At 39.7% G+C, this 20,397-nt stretch overlaps 1 protein-coding gene across 1 annotated transcript in view; it reads left to right on the top strand.

Moving 5' to 3' along the window:
* Nucleotides 1–20,397, top strand: part of HERC2 (HECT and RLD domain containing E3 ubiquitin protein ligase 2) — a 234,930-nt gene that overhangs the window by 26,410 nt on the left and 188,123 nt on the right. Inside the window, exons 4-9 of the mRNA XM_024117104.3 lie at nt 4,825–4,962; nt 14,221–14,440; nt 17,092–17,192; nt 17,685–17,841; nt 18,289–18,399; nt 18,945–19,116. Of these exons, the coding sequence (XP_023972872.1) occupies nt 4,825–4,962; nt 14,221–14,440; nt 17,092–17,192; nt 17,685–17,841; nt 18,289–18,399; nt 18,945–19,116 (899 nt within the window). The remainder of the gene's footprint in view (nt 1–4,824; nt 4,963–14,220; nt 14,441–17,091; nt 17,193–17,684; nt 17,842–18,288; nt 18,400–18,944; nt 19,117–20,397) is intronic.

The raw sequence follows: 20,397 nt of genomic DNA, 5'->3' as shown, positions 1-20,397 counted from the left end.
CCAGCCTCTGTTCTCAGGAAAGCTCATGACCAGCAGTTTCCAAGCTAATGAGGTACAGTATAGTGCAGGGCTAAGAAGCGCAGTTTCTTGCATCTGAAGCCCCAGGGCAACAGCTAGTCATATGTGTTCCAGAGACCCCAGGGGGCATGAGAGAAGGTTGCTGAAGCCTCTTCAGTGAAGGAGTCTCTGAGGGTGCTAAACGGGGTGGGGGTGGGCGTATCTGTATTAATTCCCTAGGGATGCTGTAACAAAGTACCACTGACTAGGTGGTTTAAACAACAGAAATGTGTTGTCTCACAGCTCTGGACCCTGCAGGTCCAAAATCAGGGTGACGGCAGGGTTGTTTTCTTCGGAGGGCTGTGAGAGAAGGCTCTGTTCCAAGGCGTTCTCCTTGGCTTGTAGATGGTCATATTCTCCCTGTGTCTTCATATTGTCTTTCCTCTGTGCATATCTTTCCGTGCTTAGATTTCCTCTTTTTGTAAGGACACCAGTCACGTTGGATTAGGGCCCACCCTAATGACCTCATTTTAATTTGATTATCTTCAAAGACCTTAGTTTTATAAATAAGGTCACATTCCCACATTCCCAGGTACTGGAGGCTAGGACTTGAACATCTTTTGGGAGGATACGATTCAACCCATAAACAGGTCCTGTGTTTGTCAAGCCAATTTGTAATTGCTAAATACTTAGTTTAATTTTTTAAAAATTTTATTTATTTATTTATTGGCTGCATTGGGTCTTTGTTGCTGCGTGCGGCCTTTCTCTAGTTGCGGCGAGCGGGGGATATTCTTCATTGCGGTGCGCAGGCTTCTCATTGCGGTGGCTGCTTTTTGTTGCGGAGCACGGGCTCTAGGCGTGCGGGCTTCAGTAGTTGTGGCTCTCCGGCTCTAGAGCGCAGGCTCAGTAGTTGTGGCACACAGGCTTAGTTGCTTCACGGCATGTGGGATCTTCCTGGATCAGGGCTTGAAATTGAGTCCCCTGCATTGGCAGGCAGATTCTTAACCACTCACTGCACCACCAGGGAAGTCCCACTTAGTTTAATTTTAATTTATTACTCATTGTTTCAGTGTCCATGCCCACTATGGGATATTTTAGGGCAGTGGGTGCTGTGACCATGGAGAGTTTAGACAAGGCAATAATGTGATGGTTAAGGTGAAGCAGATTTATTTGTCTTCTAGATTATATGTAGTAATTCCCCTAAGGTTATATGGGCTGCCTTGTTTAGATTTAGTGGGATCCCCAGCTATACCTGTAATTTGAGCCCCAGTATTGATTTAAATTCATGAAGGATTGCCAGTTGGTACATTTCAGCAGATTTTTAAGTTAATTCAGAACCTGTGTCATAGTGGCACCATAGTGCCACTATGTGTCATAGTGTCTTCTTATTGTATAAGTTCTTGCAGTAAACTTTGGAGTTCCACTTGGGTTAAATTGTGGACCTTTGTTTCAAATTTAATTTGTTTTTCTCCAGAAAGCTTCACTATTGTCAGGGTAAGGGGACTCCCCATGGCTAAGGTTACTTTATAGGGTTTAAGGATCCTGGGCTTACATTGGGCTTGAATTAACCACTTTGCTGTGCCCGTGGCTGCCCTGGGTGTTTTCTCTACCACCTTGGGGATCAGGATCTTCGTTGTGACAGAGGCAGCAGAGTGGTGTAGTGGGAGAGTACTGGACCTCCAGCCCAGAGGTGGATGCATGGATGCCGTCCTCCGCTGCAGCCTTGCCTTTTCCCAAAGTGCACCCTTCTTCTCCCTCTGTGCCCCTCTCTCCCTCCTCCCCCTCCTCCACATTCCCCAGTAGTTTAGATTTCTAGCCAGATAAAGCCCAGGCTTTCGGTTCCTGTCCCTGTCCAGTCACTCATAGTGAGGATCTTCTGGGTGGTTACAGGGAAGATTTGGGGTCCTGATGGCCCACCTCTTCTTCCAGGGAATGCCAGTCAACCTCCCCAGGGGTGGGATCCACAGCCAGTCCGGTCATTTTGTCTTTGCCTTGATGAGGCTCAAAAGGGGCGACATGGGAGCTGTGGCCAAGTCCCCCACACAGACGCTGGTACTCCCTGGCCGCAAAGCAGGCTGGAGGTGAGCTTCTGAGCTTTACTGCGGATGGAACTGGAGCTAAGAGACAATAAGCAATGCTTCATTGCTTGTAAAAAGATTGAATTCCAATAATCAGGTTGCCAAGCCTGGACACTTCTCTCACACTTGTGAAAAAAACAAAAATTAACAAATCTCTCTTCTTAGTCACAAAACTCAGTAACGATTATTTCATGATTCAAGTTTTAGTGAAAAGATGAACAATTTGTGAAAAACAGAAGTGCCAAAGTTATTTGGCCTTTCTCTAACTTGTCTTATCTTTTTAAAAAGATTTATTTACTTCTCCATGACCTTAATTTGTTACAGTGAGAGTGCCTATGATATCTAAAATAGCCATTGTTTGTTTGGTCAGTTGAATTTGCATTGTCTTATTAAGGTTTTGCCTTCTACGCCAATGGTCCTTAAACCTGGCGGAATATTAGGAATATCTGGGAACTTAAAAATGCTGGTGCCCAGGCCATGCCCTAGACCAACTGAATCAGGATCTCTGGTGATAGAACTGAGGCTTAGTATTAAAAATGTGTGTGTATGTGTTTATGCGTGTGTATGTGTGTGTGTGTGTGTGTGTGTCCCTCACCCCCTGCTTCTGATGTATGATAAGGGTTGAGAACCTGATTCCGAGCCTGAGTTTTTCTATGACTTCAAGTAAATCTGTACTTAATTTAGAGGTGCTGTGTGGTTTTACATCTGTAATGTATGAAAAGTACACATTACAAAAAAATCTATATTTATTAACCAGGAGCTTGTTGGCTATATCTGTTGGATATATCTTTTTTTTTTTTTTCTTTTGGGCTGTGCCTCGCGGCTTGTGGGATCTCAGTTCCTTGACCAGGGACTGAACCTGGGCCCTCGGCAGTAAGAGCGCAGAGTCCCAACCACTGGACCGCCAGGGAACTCCCTGGATATTTCTGTAAATGGAGGAGGTACTGTTAACCATAGCTGTTGCAGGAGGTTGAAAGAATGCGACACATGAGGTGTACTGGTGACAGGGGCCTTTTCTTGGGCCTCAGGGGCAGAGGGTTGAGTAAATTACGCTTGTCAGTTCCTGGCACACCATTTCCAAATCCATATTTTTAGGTGTTTTCTTTGTAATGTATTTGTTTTTGTGCCATTTAAAACATACTGTTGTACAATGTGCATGCATTGTAAGTTTGTGTACGTGGAGTGTGTGTGGTTCTTTAGCCCAAGCACTGTATTTTTAAGTTGTGTCCAGGGTCATTAGACTGCTGCGGGTCTCTGTCTTCCACGTCCTCCCAATCCCAGGCCTGTGTGAGAGCTCTGTGGGCATAGCCCCTTGGCGCGACTGGAGGACCTTCCATGTAACTCAGCTGTACTAGATTGCTCTCCAGGTCGGCTGCGGGGTCCACCCTCCCACCAGCTCTGTCTGAAGATTTGTGCCTCCAGCCCTACATTTCTACTGACACTTGGCATTATTTAGTTATTGAACTCATCCTTGAGGGCTTATTCCCTGGCATGCGTTGTTCTAGGCATTGGGGATATATCAGAGAGCAAAACCAGATGAAAAAGGAAAAAAAATTACTGCTTTGGAGCTTATATTTTAGCTTTCTAACAGTTGTGAATTTGGTGAGTGTAAAGTAATACTTCATTATTTTAATTTATATTTTTCTAAATATGAATTTGAGTATCTCTTCATAGCATTCGCTGTTTGGGGTTCCTTCTATTGGATATCTGATATTTTTCTTATAGAATGTAGGAGTTTCTTTTGTCCCTTGTTGGTTTTAGGTATTTTTAGATACTCCTTACTGTTTGTGATATGATATATTCTCTTTCACAGATTTAGATGTACAGTTGACGCTAGCAACATGGGTTTGAACTGTACAGGTCCACATAAAAGCAGGCTTTTTTTTCAGTAGTAAATAATGCAGCACTGCATGATCCTTGGTTGTTGGAATTGCTGGACTTGGAAGAACTGCAGACGTGGAGGGCTGACTATAAGTTATGTGCGGATTTTCGACTGCACATGTTGTTCAAGGGTCAACTGTATATTTCTAATTATGTCATTTAGAAAATAGTTCATTTAGTAAGGACTTTCTAGGCTAGGACACATTTACACCTCAATGTTAATATTAGTTCTCTCTTAACTTCTTGACTGAAACTTGTCAGTGGCCTAAAGTCGTGGTTCTCAATTTTCTGCTGTATTGCAGTGCTCCTGAATTATACTCCATCAGTGGCAGTGGCCCTGTGGAGCACTGGTTCTCAGTTGGTGGTGGAGTAGGGCAACGTATAGAGTTGAAAATGATTTTTGACTCATACTCCTATTCCACATACTCCCTTCCCGTGGACACACAGCAGTTGGGAATCACTGGATAAAAACTATTAATGTTAATATCAAAGACTAAGTTCCTTAGTTGTGAGATGTAGTAGGAAATTGGAATATTTTGGAAGACATGCTTCAAAGAACAATTTGAATATCAGTTTTTTAAATTAAAAGGGTCACTGGGCTATTCATTACTTAATAAATCACACTGTTTCTGTTATGTTGATGAGTCATGTATTTTTTTTTTTCCCAACCATCAAATGGTCAGCTAATGATGTGTGTTGTAACTTAACCTTTCCATTTCTGGGAGGGACTGGCAAAGAGATGTTACATTTTAAAAAGCAATTAATACATGTACATTAAAAAAATTTTTTTCCAGATGATGGTGTTGGCAAGTGGATGTTACATTTTAAAAAGCAATTTATACACTTACATTTTTAAAAAATTTTCCAGATGATGGTGTTGATATGCAGATTGGAACAAAGAAAGAAGATCTGAATGACAAAGAGAAAAAAGAAGAGGAAGAAACTCCTGCACCTGCATATAGGGCCAAATCAATCCTAGAGAGCTGGGTGTGGGGCAGGCAACCAGGTATTATGATCTTCTGGACTTTTGGTACTTTGGAACGATTGATCCAGCACTCATTTGCTAGATAGAGTAGGTAGATTTTTTTTGGTCATAGAATTTTTAAAAATTAAACTTAAAATTTTTTAATATTATAATAGACTGTGCATAACATACATTTTACCATTTCAGTCAGTTTTAAGTATACAGTTCAGTGACATTAAATACATTCACACTGTTGTGCAGTTATGACCACCACCCATTGCCAGAGCCTCTTCATCTTCCCAAACTGAAACTCTGTACTTATTAAATGATAACTCCCCTTTCTTCCCTAGCCCCCTGGAAGCCACTAACTTTCTGTTTTTAGGATTTTGACTAGTCTAGTTACCTCATATAAGTGGAGTCATAATATTTGTCTTTTTGTATCTGGCTTGTTACTTTATTTAGCATAATGTCTTCAAGATTCATTCATGTTGTAGCATGTGTCTGAATTTCCTTTCTCTTTAAGGCTGAATAATATTCCATTGTATGTATATACCACATTTTGTTCATCCATCTGTGGATGGGCATTTGAGTTGCTTCCACCTTTTGGCTATTGGGAATAGTGCTGCTAAGAAGATAGGTGTACACGAGTTCGAGTCTCTGCTTCAATTCATTGCGTATATACCTAGGAGTAAAATTGCTGGATCATGTGGTAATTCTGTGTTTCACTTTTTTTTTCCTCCAGTTTTATTGAGATATAATTGACATATCGCAGTGTATAGTGTACAGCATAATGGTTTGACTTACAAATATCATGAAATGATTACCACAGAAAGTTCAGTGAACATGCATCATCTCATATAGATACAAAATTTAAGAAATAGAAAAAATATTTTTTCCTTGTGATGAGAAATCTTAGGGTTTCCTCTTCTAACTTCCATATTAACATATAGTGGTATTAATTATCTTTATCATGTTGTTCATTACATCCCTAGTACTTACTTATCTTATAACTGGAGGTTTCTGCCTTTTGACCCCCTTCAGCCAATTCCCTCTCCCTGCACCCCCCACCTCTGGTAACCACAAATCTGATCTCTTTTCCTATGAGTTTGTTTCTTTGTTTTTGAAGTAGAATTGACCTACAACATTGTGTTACTTACTGTTATATGACATAGTGATTTGATATTTCTATGCATTTCAAAATGATCATCACAATAAATCTAGTTATGATCTGTTACCATACAAAAATGTTACCTAATTACTGACTATATTCCCCACCCTGTACATTTCATACCCATAACTCATTTTTTTATTGAAGTATAGTTGATTTACAATGTTGTGTTAATTTCTGCTGTATGGCAAAGTGATTCAGTTATACATATACATACATTCTTTTAAAAATTCTTTTCCATTATGGTTTATCACAGGATACTGAATATAGTTTCCTGTGCTATACAGTAGGACCTTGTTGTTTATCCATTCTATATATAATAGTTTGCATCTGCTAACCCCAAACTCCCAATCCATCCTTCCCCGCCCTCCCTCCCCCTTGGCAACCACAAGTCTGTTCTCTATGTCTGTGAGTCTGTTTCTGTTTTGTAGATAGGTTCATTTGTGTCATATTTTAGCCCTGACTCATTTCTTTTGCAACTGGTTGTTTGTACCTCTTAATCTCCCTCACCTCCCACTTTTCTCCCCACTGGCAACTACCTGTTTGTTCTCTGTATCTTTGACTCTGTTTATGTTTAGTTATGTTTATTTATTTGTTTTGCTTTTTAGATTCCATATATAAGTGAAATCATATAGTGTTTGTCTTTCTCTATCTGACTTATTTCACTTAACATAATACCCTCTAGGTCCATCCATGTTGTTGCAAATAGCAAGATTTCATTCCTTTTTATAGTTGAGTAATATTTTGTGTGTGTGTGTGTGTGTGTGTGTGTGTATATCTGTATCTATATTTATCACATCTTCTTTATCCATTCATTTATTGATGGGCATTTAGGTTGCTTTCGTATTTTGGCAATTGTAAATAATGCTGCAATGAACATAGGGGTACTTATATCTTTTCTAATTGGTGTTTTTGTTTTCTTTGTATAAATACCCAGAAGTGGAATTGCTGGATCATATGGTAGTTCTATATTTAATTTTTTGAGACATCTCCATATTGTTGTCCATTGTAGCTGCACCAATTTACATTCCCACAAACAGTGCACAAGGCTTCTCTTTTCTCCACATCCTTGTCAACACTTTTTATTTGTTGCCTTTATGATAATAGCCATTCTGACAGGTGTGAGGTGGTATCTGTCTCACTGTGGTTTTGATTCGCAATTCCCTGATGATTAGTGATGTTGAGCGTCTTTTCATGTGCCTGTTGGCCATTTAAATGTCTTTTTTGGAAAAATATCTGTTCACATCCTCTGCTCATTTTTTAAATTGGGTTGTTTGTTTTGATGTTGAGTTAAATGAATTCTTCGTATAGTTTGTATATTAACCCCTTATCAGGTATATTGTTTGTAAATGTCTTCTCCTATTCAGTGGGCAGCCTTATCCTTTTGTTGATAGTTTTCTTCACTCTGCAGAAGCTTTTTAGTTTGATGTAGTCCCATTAGTTTACTTTTGCTTTTGTTTCCCTTGCCTGAGGAGTCATATCCAGAAAGATATTGCTAGGGCCAATGTCAAAGAGTGTACTGCCTGTTTTCTTCTAGAAGTTTTATGGTTTCAGGTCTTACATTTAAGTCTTAAATCCATTTTGAATTTTTTTTGTGCATGGTGAGAGAGTAGTCCAGTTTTGCATGTAACGGTCCAGTTTTCCCAACATCATGTGTTGAAGAGGCTGTCTTTTTTCCGTTGTATATTTTTACCTCTTTTTGATTAATTGCCCATATAAGTATGGGTTCATTCTGGGCTTTCTATTCTTTTCCATTGATCTATGTGTCTGTTTCTGTGCCAGTACCATACTGTTTTGATTACTGTAGCTTTGTAGTATAGTTTAAAATCAGGGAGCATGATACCTCCAACTTTGTTCTTCTTTCTCAAGAATGTTTTAGCTATTCGGAGTTTTTGTGTTTCCATACAAATTTTAGAATTATTGTTTTAGTTTTGTGAAAAATGCCATTGGGATTTTGTTAGGGATTGCATTGGATCTGTAGGTGGGTAGTGTGGTCGTTTAAGCAATATTAATTCTTTCAGTATATGTGCACAATATATCTTTCCATCTGTTTGTGTAGTCTTTGATTTCCTTCATGAGTGTCTTACAGTTTTTTGACTACGGTTCTTTTACCTCCTTAGATTTATTCCTGGGTACTTTATTCTTTTTGATGCAATTGTAAATGGGACTGTTTTCTTAATTTCTCGTTCTGATAGTTCATTGTTCATGAATAGAAATGCAGCAGATTTGTGTTTATTAATTTTGTATCCTAAAACTTTACCAAATTCATTGACAAGTTCTGGTAATTTTTTGGAGTGTCTTTAGGATTTTCCATGTATGCTGTCATGTCACTGCAAACAGTGACAGTTTTACTTATTCCTTTACAGTTTGGATTACTTTTTCTTGTTTGATTGCTGTGGCTAGGATTTCACATACTGTGTTGAAAAAAAGTTGTGAGAGTAGGCAACCTTGTCTTATTCCTGATCTTAGAGGAAATGTTTTAGTTTTTCACCATTGAGTATGATATTAGCTCTGGGCTTGTCATATATAGCCTTTATTACATTGAGGTATGGTCCCTTTGTACCCACTTTTGTGAGAGCTTTTGGATAAATGGATATTGAATTCTGTCAAATGCTTTTTCTGCATCTATTGAGATGATTACATGATTTTTATCCTTCAGTTTGTTAATGTGGTATAGCACATTGATTGATTTGTGGATGTTGAAACATCCTCGTATCTCTGGAATAAATTCCAATTGATCATGATGTATGATCCTTTTAATGTATTGTTGAATTTGGTTTGCTAATATTTTGTTGAAGGTTTTTTGCATCTGTGAACATCAGGGAAGTTGTCCTATAATTTTCTTGCCTGGTGGTTTTCTTGTCTGGTTTTGGTATCAGGGTAATGCTGGCCTTGTAAAATGAGTTTAGAAGTATTCCCTCATTTTCTATTTTTTTTTGTAAGAGTTTGAGAAGAGTTGGTGTTAATTCTTCTTTGAAGGTTTTGCATAATTCACCAGTGAAGCCCACTGGTACTGGAGTTTTGTTTGTTGGGAGGTTTTTTTTTTTTTTTTTTTTTTGGTGGTATGCGGGCCTCTCACTGTTGTGGCCTCTCCCATTGCGGAGCACAGGCTCGGGACGCACAGGCTCAGCAGCCATGGCTCACGGGCCTAGCCACTCCGCGGCATGTGGGATCTTCCCGACCCGGGGCACAAACCTGTGTCCCCTGTATTGGCAGGCAGACTCTCAACCACTGTGCCACCAGGGAAGCCCTGTTGGGAGGTTTCTAATTATTGATTCAGTCTCCTTATAAGTAATTGGTCTGGTCATACTTTCTATTTCTTTATGAGTCAGTCTTGGCAGTTTTTATGTTTCTAGGAATTTATTTCTTCTAAGTTGTCTTCATCTTTCTGTGGTACCAGCTGTAACATTTCCTCTTTCGTTTATGATTTTATTTATTTGGGCCCTCTTTATTTCTTGGTGATTCTAGCTAACAGTTTGTTAGTTTTGTTTATCTTTTCAAAAAACAACTGTTGGTTTTATTTATCTTTTCTATTGTCTTTGTAGTCTCTTTCATTTGTTCCCACTCTGATCTTTGTTATTTCCTTCCTTCTAATCACTGGGCTTCATTTGTGGTTTTTTTTTGTTTATTTGGTTTTTGTTTTTAGTTTCTTGAGGTGTTTATTTAGGCTATCAGGTTTCTTGTTTATTTGAGATTTTTCTTGTTGTTTTGATGTAGGCATTTATTGTTCTGAACTTCCCTCTTAGAACTGCTTTTGCTACATCCCATAAATTTAGGTATATTGTATTTCCATTTTCATTTGCCTCAAGGTATTTTTTTTGTTTTTCTTTTGATTTCTTCATTGACCCATTGGTTGTTCAGTAACATGTTGTTTAATCTCCACATATTTGTGAATTTTCCAGTTTTCGTCTTGTAATTGATTTCCAGTTTCATAACTTTGTGGTTCAGAAAGATGCTTGATGTGATTTCAGTCTAATTAAGTTTATTGTGACCTAATACGTTATATTCTGGAGAATGTTTCATGTGCACTTGAGAAGAATGTGTATTCTGTTACTTTTGGGTGGAATGTTCTGTATATATCTGTTAAGGTCATCAGATCTAACATGTCATATGAGGCAGATGTTATTTTAATGATTTTTCTATCTGGATGATTTATCTGTTGATGTAAGGGGTGTATTAAAGTCCTTTACTGTACTACAATACAATACTATTATTGTATTGCTATCAATTTCTCCCTTTAGGTCTGTTAAGATTTGCTTTATGTTTAGTTACTCCTATGTTGGGTGTATAAGTATTTACAAATGTTATATTCTCTTCTTGGACTCACCCCTTTTTCATTATGTAATGCCCTTCTTTGTCTCTTATTACACTTTCGTTTTAAAATCTATTTATCTGATGTAAATATAGGTACCCCAACTTTTGGTTTTCATTTGCATGGAATATCTTTTTCCATCCCTTCACTTTCAGTCTGTGTGTTGTGTCCTTAGGTCTGAAGTGAGTCTCTTGTAGGCAGTATATAGATGAGTTCTTTTTTTTTTTTTATCCTTTCAGCCACTCTTTGTCTTTTTATTGGTGAATTTACTCCATTTACATTTGCAGTTATTGATAGGTTTGTTTTTATTGCTGTTATGATAATTGTTTTGTTCCTGGCTGTTTTGTGGTTCTTCTCTTCCTTTGTGATTTGGTGATTGTCTTTAATGGTATGCGTAGATTCCTTTCTCATTATCTTTTGTGTATCTACTATAGTTTTTTGCTTTGTGGCTACCATGAAGCTTACATATAACAGTTTGTATTTATAACATTCTGTTTATAAATAAACATACATTTGAACACATTCTAAGCTTTGCATTTTTATCCTCCTCTCCCATGTTTTGTGTATTTGATGTCATAATTTGCAGCTTTTTATCTTATATGTCCCTTAATTGTTTGTTATAGTTATTTTTACCTCTTTTGTCGTATAACCTTTATACTCAGTTTTTAAGTTATTAATCCACTATCTTTATTATATATTTACTTTTACCAGTGAGATTTATACTTTCAAATGTTTTCTTGTTACTAATTAGTTCTCTTTCTTTTCAGCTTAAAGAACTCTTTTTATCATTTCTATTAAGGCTAGATTACTGATGATGAACTCCTTTAACTTTTGCTTGTCTAGAAAACTCTCTCTCCTTCACTTGCTGCTTGATATATTTGTTGGGTAAAGAAGTTTTTTTCATTCAGTCTTTGAATATATTATGCCACTGTCTTGTGCCTCGCAAAATTTCTGCTGAAAAATCTTCAGTCTTATAGGGGTTCCTTTGCATCTAACAAGTTGTTTTTTCTCTTGCTGCTTTTAAGATTTTCATCTTGTTTTTAACCTTTGATGTTTTAATTATGATGTGTTTTGTTGTGGTTGTCTTTAGTTTTCTGTTGTTTGGAACTCTCTGGACTTCTTGGATCTCAGTGTCGGTTTCCTTCCCCAGGTTAGGGAAGTTTATACCTATATTACATCAAATAAGTTTTCTGTCCCTTTCTCTGCCTCTTCTCCTTCTGGGACCCTGTGAAGTCTGCTTGATATTGTGTCATATATCCCTTAAACTATTTTCACATTTTTTCATTGTTTTTTCTTTTTGTTGCTCTGACTGGGTGAACTACAGTGCCCTGTCTTCGAGTTTACTGAGCTTTTCTGCTGCTTCATGTAATGCGCCATTGAACCCTTCTAGCATGTTTTCAGTTCAGTGCAATTTTATTTTTCCAGTGTATTTTCTCTCCTTATTCGATTGGCAACTTCTGGCTTCTAATTTAGTGATTCATCTTTATTTTTTTCCATTCTACTGTTGAGCCCTTTCACCAAACTTTATTTTGGTTATTAGGTTTTTTGGTTCCAAAACTTCCATTTGGTTCTTTTTTTTTCCTTTGTAAATAAATCTCCTTTTTCTTGTCTTAGGTTTTCTATTTTTTCATATGTTTCAAGTGTGTTTGTTTTTGCTTTTTGAAGCATTTTTTTATTGTGGCTTCTTTAAAATCTTTATGAGAGTATTTAATGTCTCTGTCATCTTGGTGTTTCCATCTATTGATTGTCTTTTTAAAATTTATTTTGAGATCATCCTGGCTCTTGATGTGATGAGTGACTTTCTGTTGAAACATGGACATCTTCATGTTATGTTCTGAGACTCTGATTGGTTTTCTGTGACACTGTTCTGGCAGGGCAAGAGTGTGCTATACCTCGTTACTGCCAGGAGGGGATGGGAGTTCTGCTGGCTCCCCCCATGGTCTCCATGATTTGTTTCTTTGTTACTTTATTTACTCACCTACTTGTTTCAAGGTATCCTACAATAAATGACTGACTGACTAGGCATTAGGAGTTGGGCAGGGCAAGCACCCTTAGGACATCAAGAAGGAGAGCAGCCAGATGCTCAAGGGCACGAAGGCACTGTTTGAGCTTCACGGTTGTCTCTGGGCTTTGTAGCCACACAGAAGAGAGACGTATTAGTATTTCAAAGTAGAAAACATAGTGATTATTCAGGAAGGTAAAGCTTTTCTTAGGCCTGATTTCTGGAAGAAATTCTGCATGGGGGATGTGTAGACAAACTGTCTTTGGCAGGGCTTGTCTCAGTGAAGTCTCCCGTATGTATGCGGGGCCTCAGGCACCTCTCAGTGCTGGGCCAAGGGTGATTCTGCAATGATGCCTGTGAAGGGTAGGGATGGTACTTCATGTATAAATCTTTCTGCTTCTTCATTTTGAGCCTAGTTTGGAATTTAAAGTATTTTTTTTAACATTTATTTTATTAATGTGTTTCTCATATTTTTCTGTTACATTGCTTTTAGTGTTTCTGAAATCTGTATTTAAAAAAAAATTGTTTTTTCCTTTTTTGGCCGTGCTGTGCAGCATGTGGGATCTTAGTTCCCAGACCAGGGATCGAACCCTCACCCCTTGCATTGGAAGCATGGGGTCTTAGTCACTGGACCACCAGGGAAGTCCCAAAAGTATTTTTAAAAAAAAAAAAAAACACACACAAAACACAAAAAAACGTATTTTTTCCATCTAGTTTTCTATAATGATCAGCCATTTTAGCTAGTGGAGCTTTCCAGACTTAGCATCCAACCTCTGGTGTCTGGATGTGCATCTCTGTGCCATAGTTCCTGTGTGTGGAGAGGGAAGCTTTGTCCTGGTGGCCTCCCTAGAGAGTGGTGAGGTGTATCCATCTGTTGCCTTCTATGATCTCCTCCTCTCCCATAGGAAAAGCATGTTTAGGTCATGGGTAGCTAAAAAATAAATGTCTTCCATCTAGGGGAAGTCAGTAGGTGTGTGACTTTTGTCTCTTGGGATATGAGGCTTCCAGGGCGATGACTGTTTTGGCCTCATGGCTAATAAATATCAGAGATAGAAAAACAAGCACAGGACATCTCCTGCTCTCGTTACCACTGGGTGCTTTATTGGTATAGGGGGTTGGTGGAAGGTAACTTAGTTTACAGTTCAACTTAAGGCAGCTTTATGCTTAATTGTAAGACAAGTCTCCTTTTAGTTAGTTTCATTCACATAGTTTTCTTCTAGGTACCTAAAAAAAAAAAGTCCTTAAGTGTAGAAAATTTCAAACATGCACAGTAGAGAGAATAGTATAATGAAATACTACTTACCCATAGCACATTCTGATTAGTTACTTCATCTTTCTCTGAAATATTCCAGTAAATGTATTACCTCTCATCAGTCATGTATGCTGGGCAATTTATTGAAACTTTTTATTTTGGATTTGGTTTCATAACATGAAAATACTGGATACAGTTTTTCTCTCTGTCTAGGAAATGTGTTGCTGATAAGGATTGACTTCACAATTTTGTGTTAAAAACTTTTATACCATGTTTACGGAGGGGCAGTATAACATGGTGGCTAAGAGTGGTCTCCCGTGTGCCATACTCAGCTGGGTGACTTTGGGCAAGCACTCTGTGCCTCAGTTTCCTCCTCCATAGAATGCATGCACAGTACTACCTCTTAATGGTACCTGTGAGGGTTACCTAAAGTGTGTAAAAGTGTAAACCGTTTGTGGCACATATTAAGCACTCAGCTATTACCTATTATTGTTACCCATTTTATAACGTTACAACAAACTGTGCCCATGATATTCAGAGGTTGGATGTTTTATCTTGTTTTCTAGAGGTGAATGAACTGAAGGAGTGTCTTTCTGTGTTGGTTAGAGAGCAACAAGCTCTGGCCATCCAGTCAGCCACCACCACCCTTTCAGCCCTGAGGCTCAAGCAGAGACTCGTTGTTTTGGAACGATACTTCATTGCCTTGAATAGAACTGTTTTTCAGGAGAATGTCAAAGTTAAGTGGAAAAGCAGCAGCGTTTCTTTGCCTCCTGTGGACAAAAAAAGGTAATAATATAATTAAGAAAGAATCCTGATACCAGCTAAATATAAAACTCAGGCTGTTTTATTTAAGAAAGTTTAATTAGGGCTTTCAATATAGTCTGTTTTCGTTTTCTGAAATTTTATTCTTTCTTTCCCTGTTTGTAAGTTTCATATAATCTGGAGAGTGGCTTTCCCAATTTGCTCATAAAGTAACAGGCTATGCTGTAACCTGTACCATTATTTTAAAGACCTTGTTCTGTCAGTAACTGTAGAAGCCAGTCAAAAGTTTAGATCAGCATGTCTAGATTTGAAAATGGGATCTGAACATTATATTCTTTTTGTTTTGGTACTGGGTAGGGAATTATCACATTGTAGTAGTGCTTAACTAGTTTAGATGCTTCATTTTTTTTCTTCTTAATGTGATTTACTTATTCTTTTCTTACAAGAGATGCTTTTATGGATTCACATGCAGTTGTAAGAAATAATTCAGAGAGATTCCTTATACCCTTCAGCCAGTTTCCCTAGTTTTTCACTTGCAAAACTGTAGTACAAAAATCACAACTAGGATATCGACTTTGATACATTGTACCCGTCTTACTCAGATTTCCCATTTTACATGCTTTCAGTCCTGTGTGTGTGTGTTTGTATGAGATTTTATCACAGGTGTAGATTTCTGTCAGTACTGCCACAGGGTACAGGACAAGGACCCTTTTTTATAGCTGCAACCATTAACCTGTTCTCCATGTTTATTATGTAACCTTTTGAGGTTGGCTTTTTCACTCAGCATTATTCCTTTGAGATTCTTTCAAGTAGGTGCATGTGTCATCATTGTTGAGCAGGATTCCATGTATGGATATACCACATTATGTTTAACCACTCAACCTTTGAAGGATATCTCAGTTGTTTATAATTTTTGAGTATTTTGAATAAAGCTGCTGTGAATATTTGTGTACAGGTTTTTGTGTGAACTTAAGTTTCATTTCTCTGGAATAAATGCCTAGAGTGCAATTGCTGGGTCTTATGTTTAGATTTGTAAGACATTTTTGTACTATTTCCGGAATAGCTGTACCATTTTACATTCTCATCAGCCATGTATGAGTGGTTCCGTTTCTCCATATCCTCGTCAGCATTTGGTGGTGTTGTCACTTATTTATTTTAGCCATTTTGTTAGATGTGTAGTGTTATCTCCTAAATTTTAGTAGATTTCTTTCCCTAATTTCTCAACTTATTTGGATAGTAGTGGGTTTTACCTTTTTCGTAGAACTGGCTGTGGGTTGGATAGTTGATTGGCGTAGATGGGGGTGGGTCCAAGCTATTTCTGTTTCTGTTTTCTTAAATAGCTATAAAATGGAGAGCCACTTGTTGAAGATTTAGCAGTTCTTACACGGTACAGATTTAGGACTGTTGGGCTCTTTCTCCATGGATAAGGTCGCGATTGGCTGAGGGGAACCCCAGCTTCATGCTTCTCCTGGTACAGCTTTCTTAGAGGGTACCCTGTGCAGAGTGTTCCTCCCACTTCATCTGAATTTACTGTGCATGTGTATTTCCTGTTTTAAAGACCACGTGTCTTATTATCCATCTGTATCTTGTAAAGTTTATAATTCTATTCAGTATAAATCTCCTTATTCCTGTCTCCCAGGTACCCAGTCCCCTTGTAGGAGGCAGCTACTAATTATGGTTTCTTGTGTTTCCTCATAGAGCTCCCCGGGCACGTATCCTGCACTGTTCAGGATTCATAGACGTGCACATACCAGCTGCCTTTGTGGGTCCCCACGTTCCTCACTGCTAATTTGACTTGATATTGTATCTTGGGGAGATCATTCTATATTATTGCCCATTTTAAATAGCATTTCTCCCTAATTATGAAAGCAAAGTAGAGTAAATTTGGAGAATGAAGTATATAGTAGAAATACCTAACAGTATAAAGCTGAAAATAAAATTGCTTGCTACGTGTGATTGAGTTTATATTGTACACACATTTTTGTATTCTAGTTTTGTTTTAAAAGGATGATTTTTATGGTTTGTATAACTTCTTAATACATGCAGAATGAAACCATGTCTTGTTAAATTAACATGTATAAGCAGTAAAAAGCTTAAAGAGACACGTGCGAATGATAAGCACTAAATTCAGGAGGGGTTACCTGCTGAGGTAGGTGGGGGTGTGGGTGAAGGAGAAGAGCACAAGTGCGGGGCCTGCAGACCTAGCAGTCACACGGCCCTAAGCAGGGAGAGAGCCAGAGCAGACCCCCAGGCCCGGGGCTGAGCCTTAGGCCCTTGTTGCCTTGTTCTCTGTGTGCTCCTCCCCGCTCACCTGCCTTTTCTTTACTTCGCAAGTTGAATCCCCCTTTTATGTTTATCTGTTTCTTTTGTTTATCATCTGTCTTCCCCCAGCTAATAATATTAGTTCCCTGAGATTATTTCATGAGTGTTTTAGCAAGTCATTTAAAATTCTTTCTGTCTTTTTTTTTTTCCCTCAAAGAGAAAACTTTTCCTTTACAAAGGACATTTGATAAAAGTCTTTAAAGCGTGAAACTAAAAGTCATTTGTGATCCTGCTATCTAAAGAAACCCACTGATCACATTTTGGAACAAATCCTTTCGTATTACTTATTTTATTTTAGAATTTGCACATGCCTCTGACCAATTCCCACACCCCCCCATGTATGTTGTCCGCAGTTCCCGGCCCACAGGCAAAGGGGTGGAAGGCCTTGCGAGAGTTGGATCCCGAGCAGCTCTCTCCTTTGCCTTTGCGTTCTTGCGCAGGGCCTGGCGGTCAGGTACGTGTGCCCCACGTGTTCTGTTCCCTGCCACATCAGGAGATGTGGGTTCTTTCCTCACTTCTGCCACCACGTGCCCCTGGGTTGATCCCATGTGCTCTCTAGGCCTCATTTTCCTTGTTTGTAAAATGAGAGGCTTCATAGTCTGTTTGACTTTGCAGGCCTGTGCTTCTAAAAAAAAAAAAGGTGCGTACGCACATACATCCCAGGTGAACCACCGCAGTGCCTCCGTACTGATTTATTTTCTAGGAGAACCAGAAATTAGAATTGCTCACACGAGAGTCATAAAATAAAGAATTGATGTTGGAGCAACTGTTCAATGTTAGTCTCTGAGTTCTTGCGGTATCTCATTGAGAGGAAAGTGAGAGACTGAAAACATGCCAGTGGCAGCCTCTCACTCTGGGGGTAGGAGACCCGCCTGGGAGAGTGGGGAGAGCTCTGTCTGTGTGCTGCCCGGGGACGGGCGGCCTCATCTGCCTTGTGTGTGCCCAGGGGAGGACGCGGACCTCTGCAGCGAGCTGTTGCAGGAATCCCTGGACGCCCTGAGAGCCCTGCCCGAGGCCTCGCTCTTTGATGAGAGCACAGTGTCCTCTGTGTGGCTGGAGGTGGTAGAAAGAGCAACCCGCTTCCTCAGGTCCGTCGTGACCGGGTGAGTTCTTCCTCTCACATTTTACTGTGTGAACGGTTCCAGCATGCTTTGCAGTCTCATCTCACCTTCTTCTCTTTAGAGCTAAGAAATTTAGTAGGTTGGTTCCTGGAGTGTTTCCAGCGTACCCTCAGGCTCATGATTTGAATAATGATACAAGTAGTTTTATGCTACAGCAACTTGGAATATGTCTTCTAATGTAATCATCGTATAGTATCTGAATTAATACTTTTAATAAAAACTTATCTTTACAAGTTAATTGTATGCTTTAGAATTTCTGATGAAATTTGAGTAAGCAAGTCTCAGAAACTTGATTCTAAATATTAAAAATATATTTCTCCATGGGAAAGGGAAGGTACTTAATTTAACATTAACAGCATGCTTGTTTTAAGTATGCTGTCTTTAAGATCTGTTGTTACCTTGTCCTCACATCCTCTGCTATCATTTCAGGGATGTTCATGGAACGCCTGGTACCAAAGGGCCAGGAAGTATCCCCCTGCAGGACCAGCACCTGGCCCTGGCCATCCTGTTAGAGCTGGCTGTGCAGAGAGGCACGCTGAGGTGAGGGGTGCCATAGGCTGGGAGTGCTGTAGGGAAATGCCTCTGTATTTGAGCAGCTGTTGCATTTCATTGAACTATTTGTGATTGTAGGAAATGTGTGGTGGTCTGTGATCAAAGAACCATGTCCCAGGACCCTCTATTTTCAGACCTGGGTACACTTAAGTTTTCTTCACTTCCTTTTTTGTGTTCAACTTTCTAGTAGCTTAGGAACTGTTCTTTTTTTTCCCCCTCTCTCTTAATTTTCTTCAAATAGTTATTTTTATTCCATTAATTTAAGGTCCTAGAAATTCCCTGTAGAAAGTGCTGTTTGAGCTTCTTAACTGGTTTTATGTTTCTCATCCACAGAGGTGGATGTCTTGTGCTAAAATCTTGGCATTGATTTAGGGATTTTACTGCCAAGAATTGTTTTCAGCGCCTTGTTTTAGTTTCCTTTCAAATCTAAAGTATTTCTTCAATTTTATTTAGCTGTCTGCTTTTATTTTTTACAGACCATGGCAAAAAATGTTGAAGTTTTTACTAGAGAATAAAGATAATTTCTCTTCCAGCCAAATGTTATCTGCTATCCTGTTGCTGCTTCAATTGTGGGACAGTGGGACACAGGAAACTGACAATGAGCGGTCTGCCCAGGGTACCAGCGCCCCCCTTCTTCCTTTGCTGCAAAGGTTCCAGAGCATCACGTGCAGTAAAGATGCCCCCCATACAGAAGGTGACACTCATGTAGGTATCATCACGAGACTTTGCACTTAAGTAGCTCTCTTCATTTCACTTATCCTAAAGGAGTTAGCCTTTTATAAACAAGACCAGAGCACATATCTGTGGTGGTAGTTGCTTCTGGGGGGAGTGTGGTTTTGGCCATTAAAACAGTGAATCAGGGACTTCCCTGGCGGTCCAGTGGTTAAGACTCCGTGCTTCCACTGCAGGGGGCACGGGTTCGATCCCTGGTCGGGGAATTAAGATCCCGCAAGCTGCGTGGTATGACCAAAAATAAAGAAAACAAACGAAGCCAACAGTGACTCAGGTGTGGGATGGCTATGGCAGGTCATGGGGTGGGTCACAGTTGATACAGCAGAACATCGCATGATCACATTCAGATTCTTTGCAGCAACTAAGGAGTGACCAGAGCCAGCTGTGTTTTGTACACCCTGGGCCCTTTGTGTTCATTTTGGATTGTGTGTATTAGGAGCATGTTTCTTAACATATATATCAGCTCGTGCTTTTAGAGAGATCCATCTGCTGTCTTGCTGGCCATTCAGTTTTCTTTCTGCTGCGCTGGAGCCCCTGAGCCCTTTGTGCGTTTAGCGCTTTTGTGTTCCCAGCAGCCAGTCGTGTTGTGGTTTGGCTGTGATGGGGCTAACCGAGTTAGTAGTGACGTGAAGATGGGTAAAAATCCTGATGACATTGCAGAAAGAAAGCATGAGAGTCAAGTGCGTTCTTACGGCGCCTGCGGCGATGACGTGGGGCCATGGCGCAGGAGCGAGGCTCGGCCGGCGTGCTAGGGAGCGCGCGTCTGATTCCGAGGAGCTGTTCTGCCACGATACCTCACTCCGACTGCGCTGAGGGCAGTTACTGTGGGTTGGTTCTGACCCTTGCCGGGCGCAGGCAGATCCTCACTCCCCGCTCTGTCCTCCTCCACGTGCTGTTTACGGACGGCACCTCCATTAGCCAGCAGCAGCTGCGTTGGTGGCGTGGAGCCAAGTCTGAAATGCACACTTTCAGAAAAATATTAGAAAAAGAGCGTTGAAAATAGCGCCTCACTTTGTTGGCCCTTCCTGAGTGCGGGGCACCACGCAGAGAATGTCACGGAAGTCATCACTGTGTTTAGTCCCAGGAAGCTGAGGCTGGTGGCAGAGCAGGGCCTGCCCAGCTCCACACCCCTGGGGCTGCGGCTTTTTAGAGGTACAAGTTTGATCTTGCAGGTCTTTTCTGGAAAGACTTAGCTATTCCATTATGAAGTTTCAGCCTAATTATTCTTTCACTTTGCAGTCTCTAGTAATAATA

The sequence above is a fragment of the Physeter macrocephalus genome, chromosome 2 (genome assembly GCF_002837175.3).
Source record: "Physeter macrocephalus isolate SW-GA chromosome 2, ASM283717v5, whole genome shotgun sequence".
Classification (NCBI taxonomy): domain Eukaryota; kingdom Metazoa; phylum Chordata; class Mammalia; order Artiodactyla; family Physeteridae; genus Physeter; species Physeter macrocephalus.
Note: the sequence above shows the minus strand (reverse complement) of the source record. Positions and strands in the feature narration are given on the sequence as shown.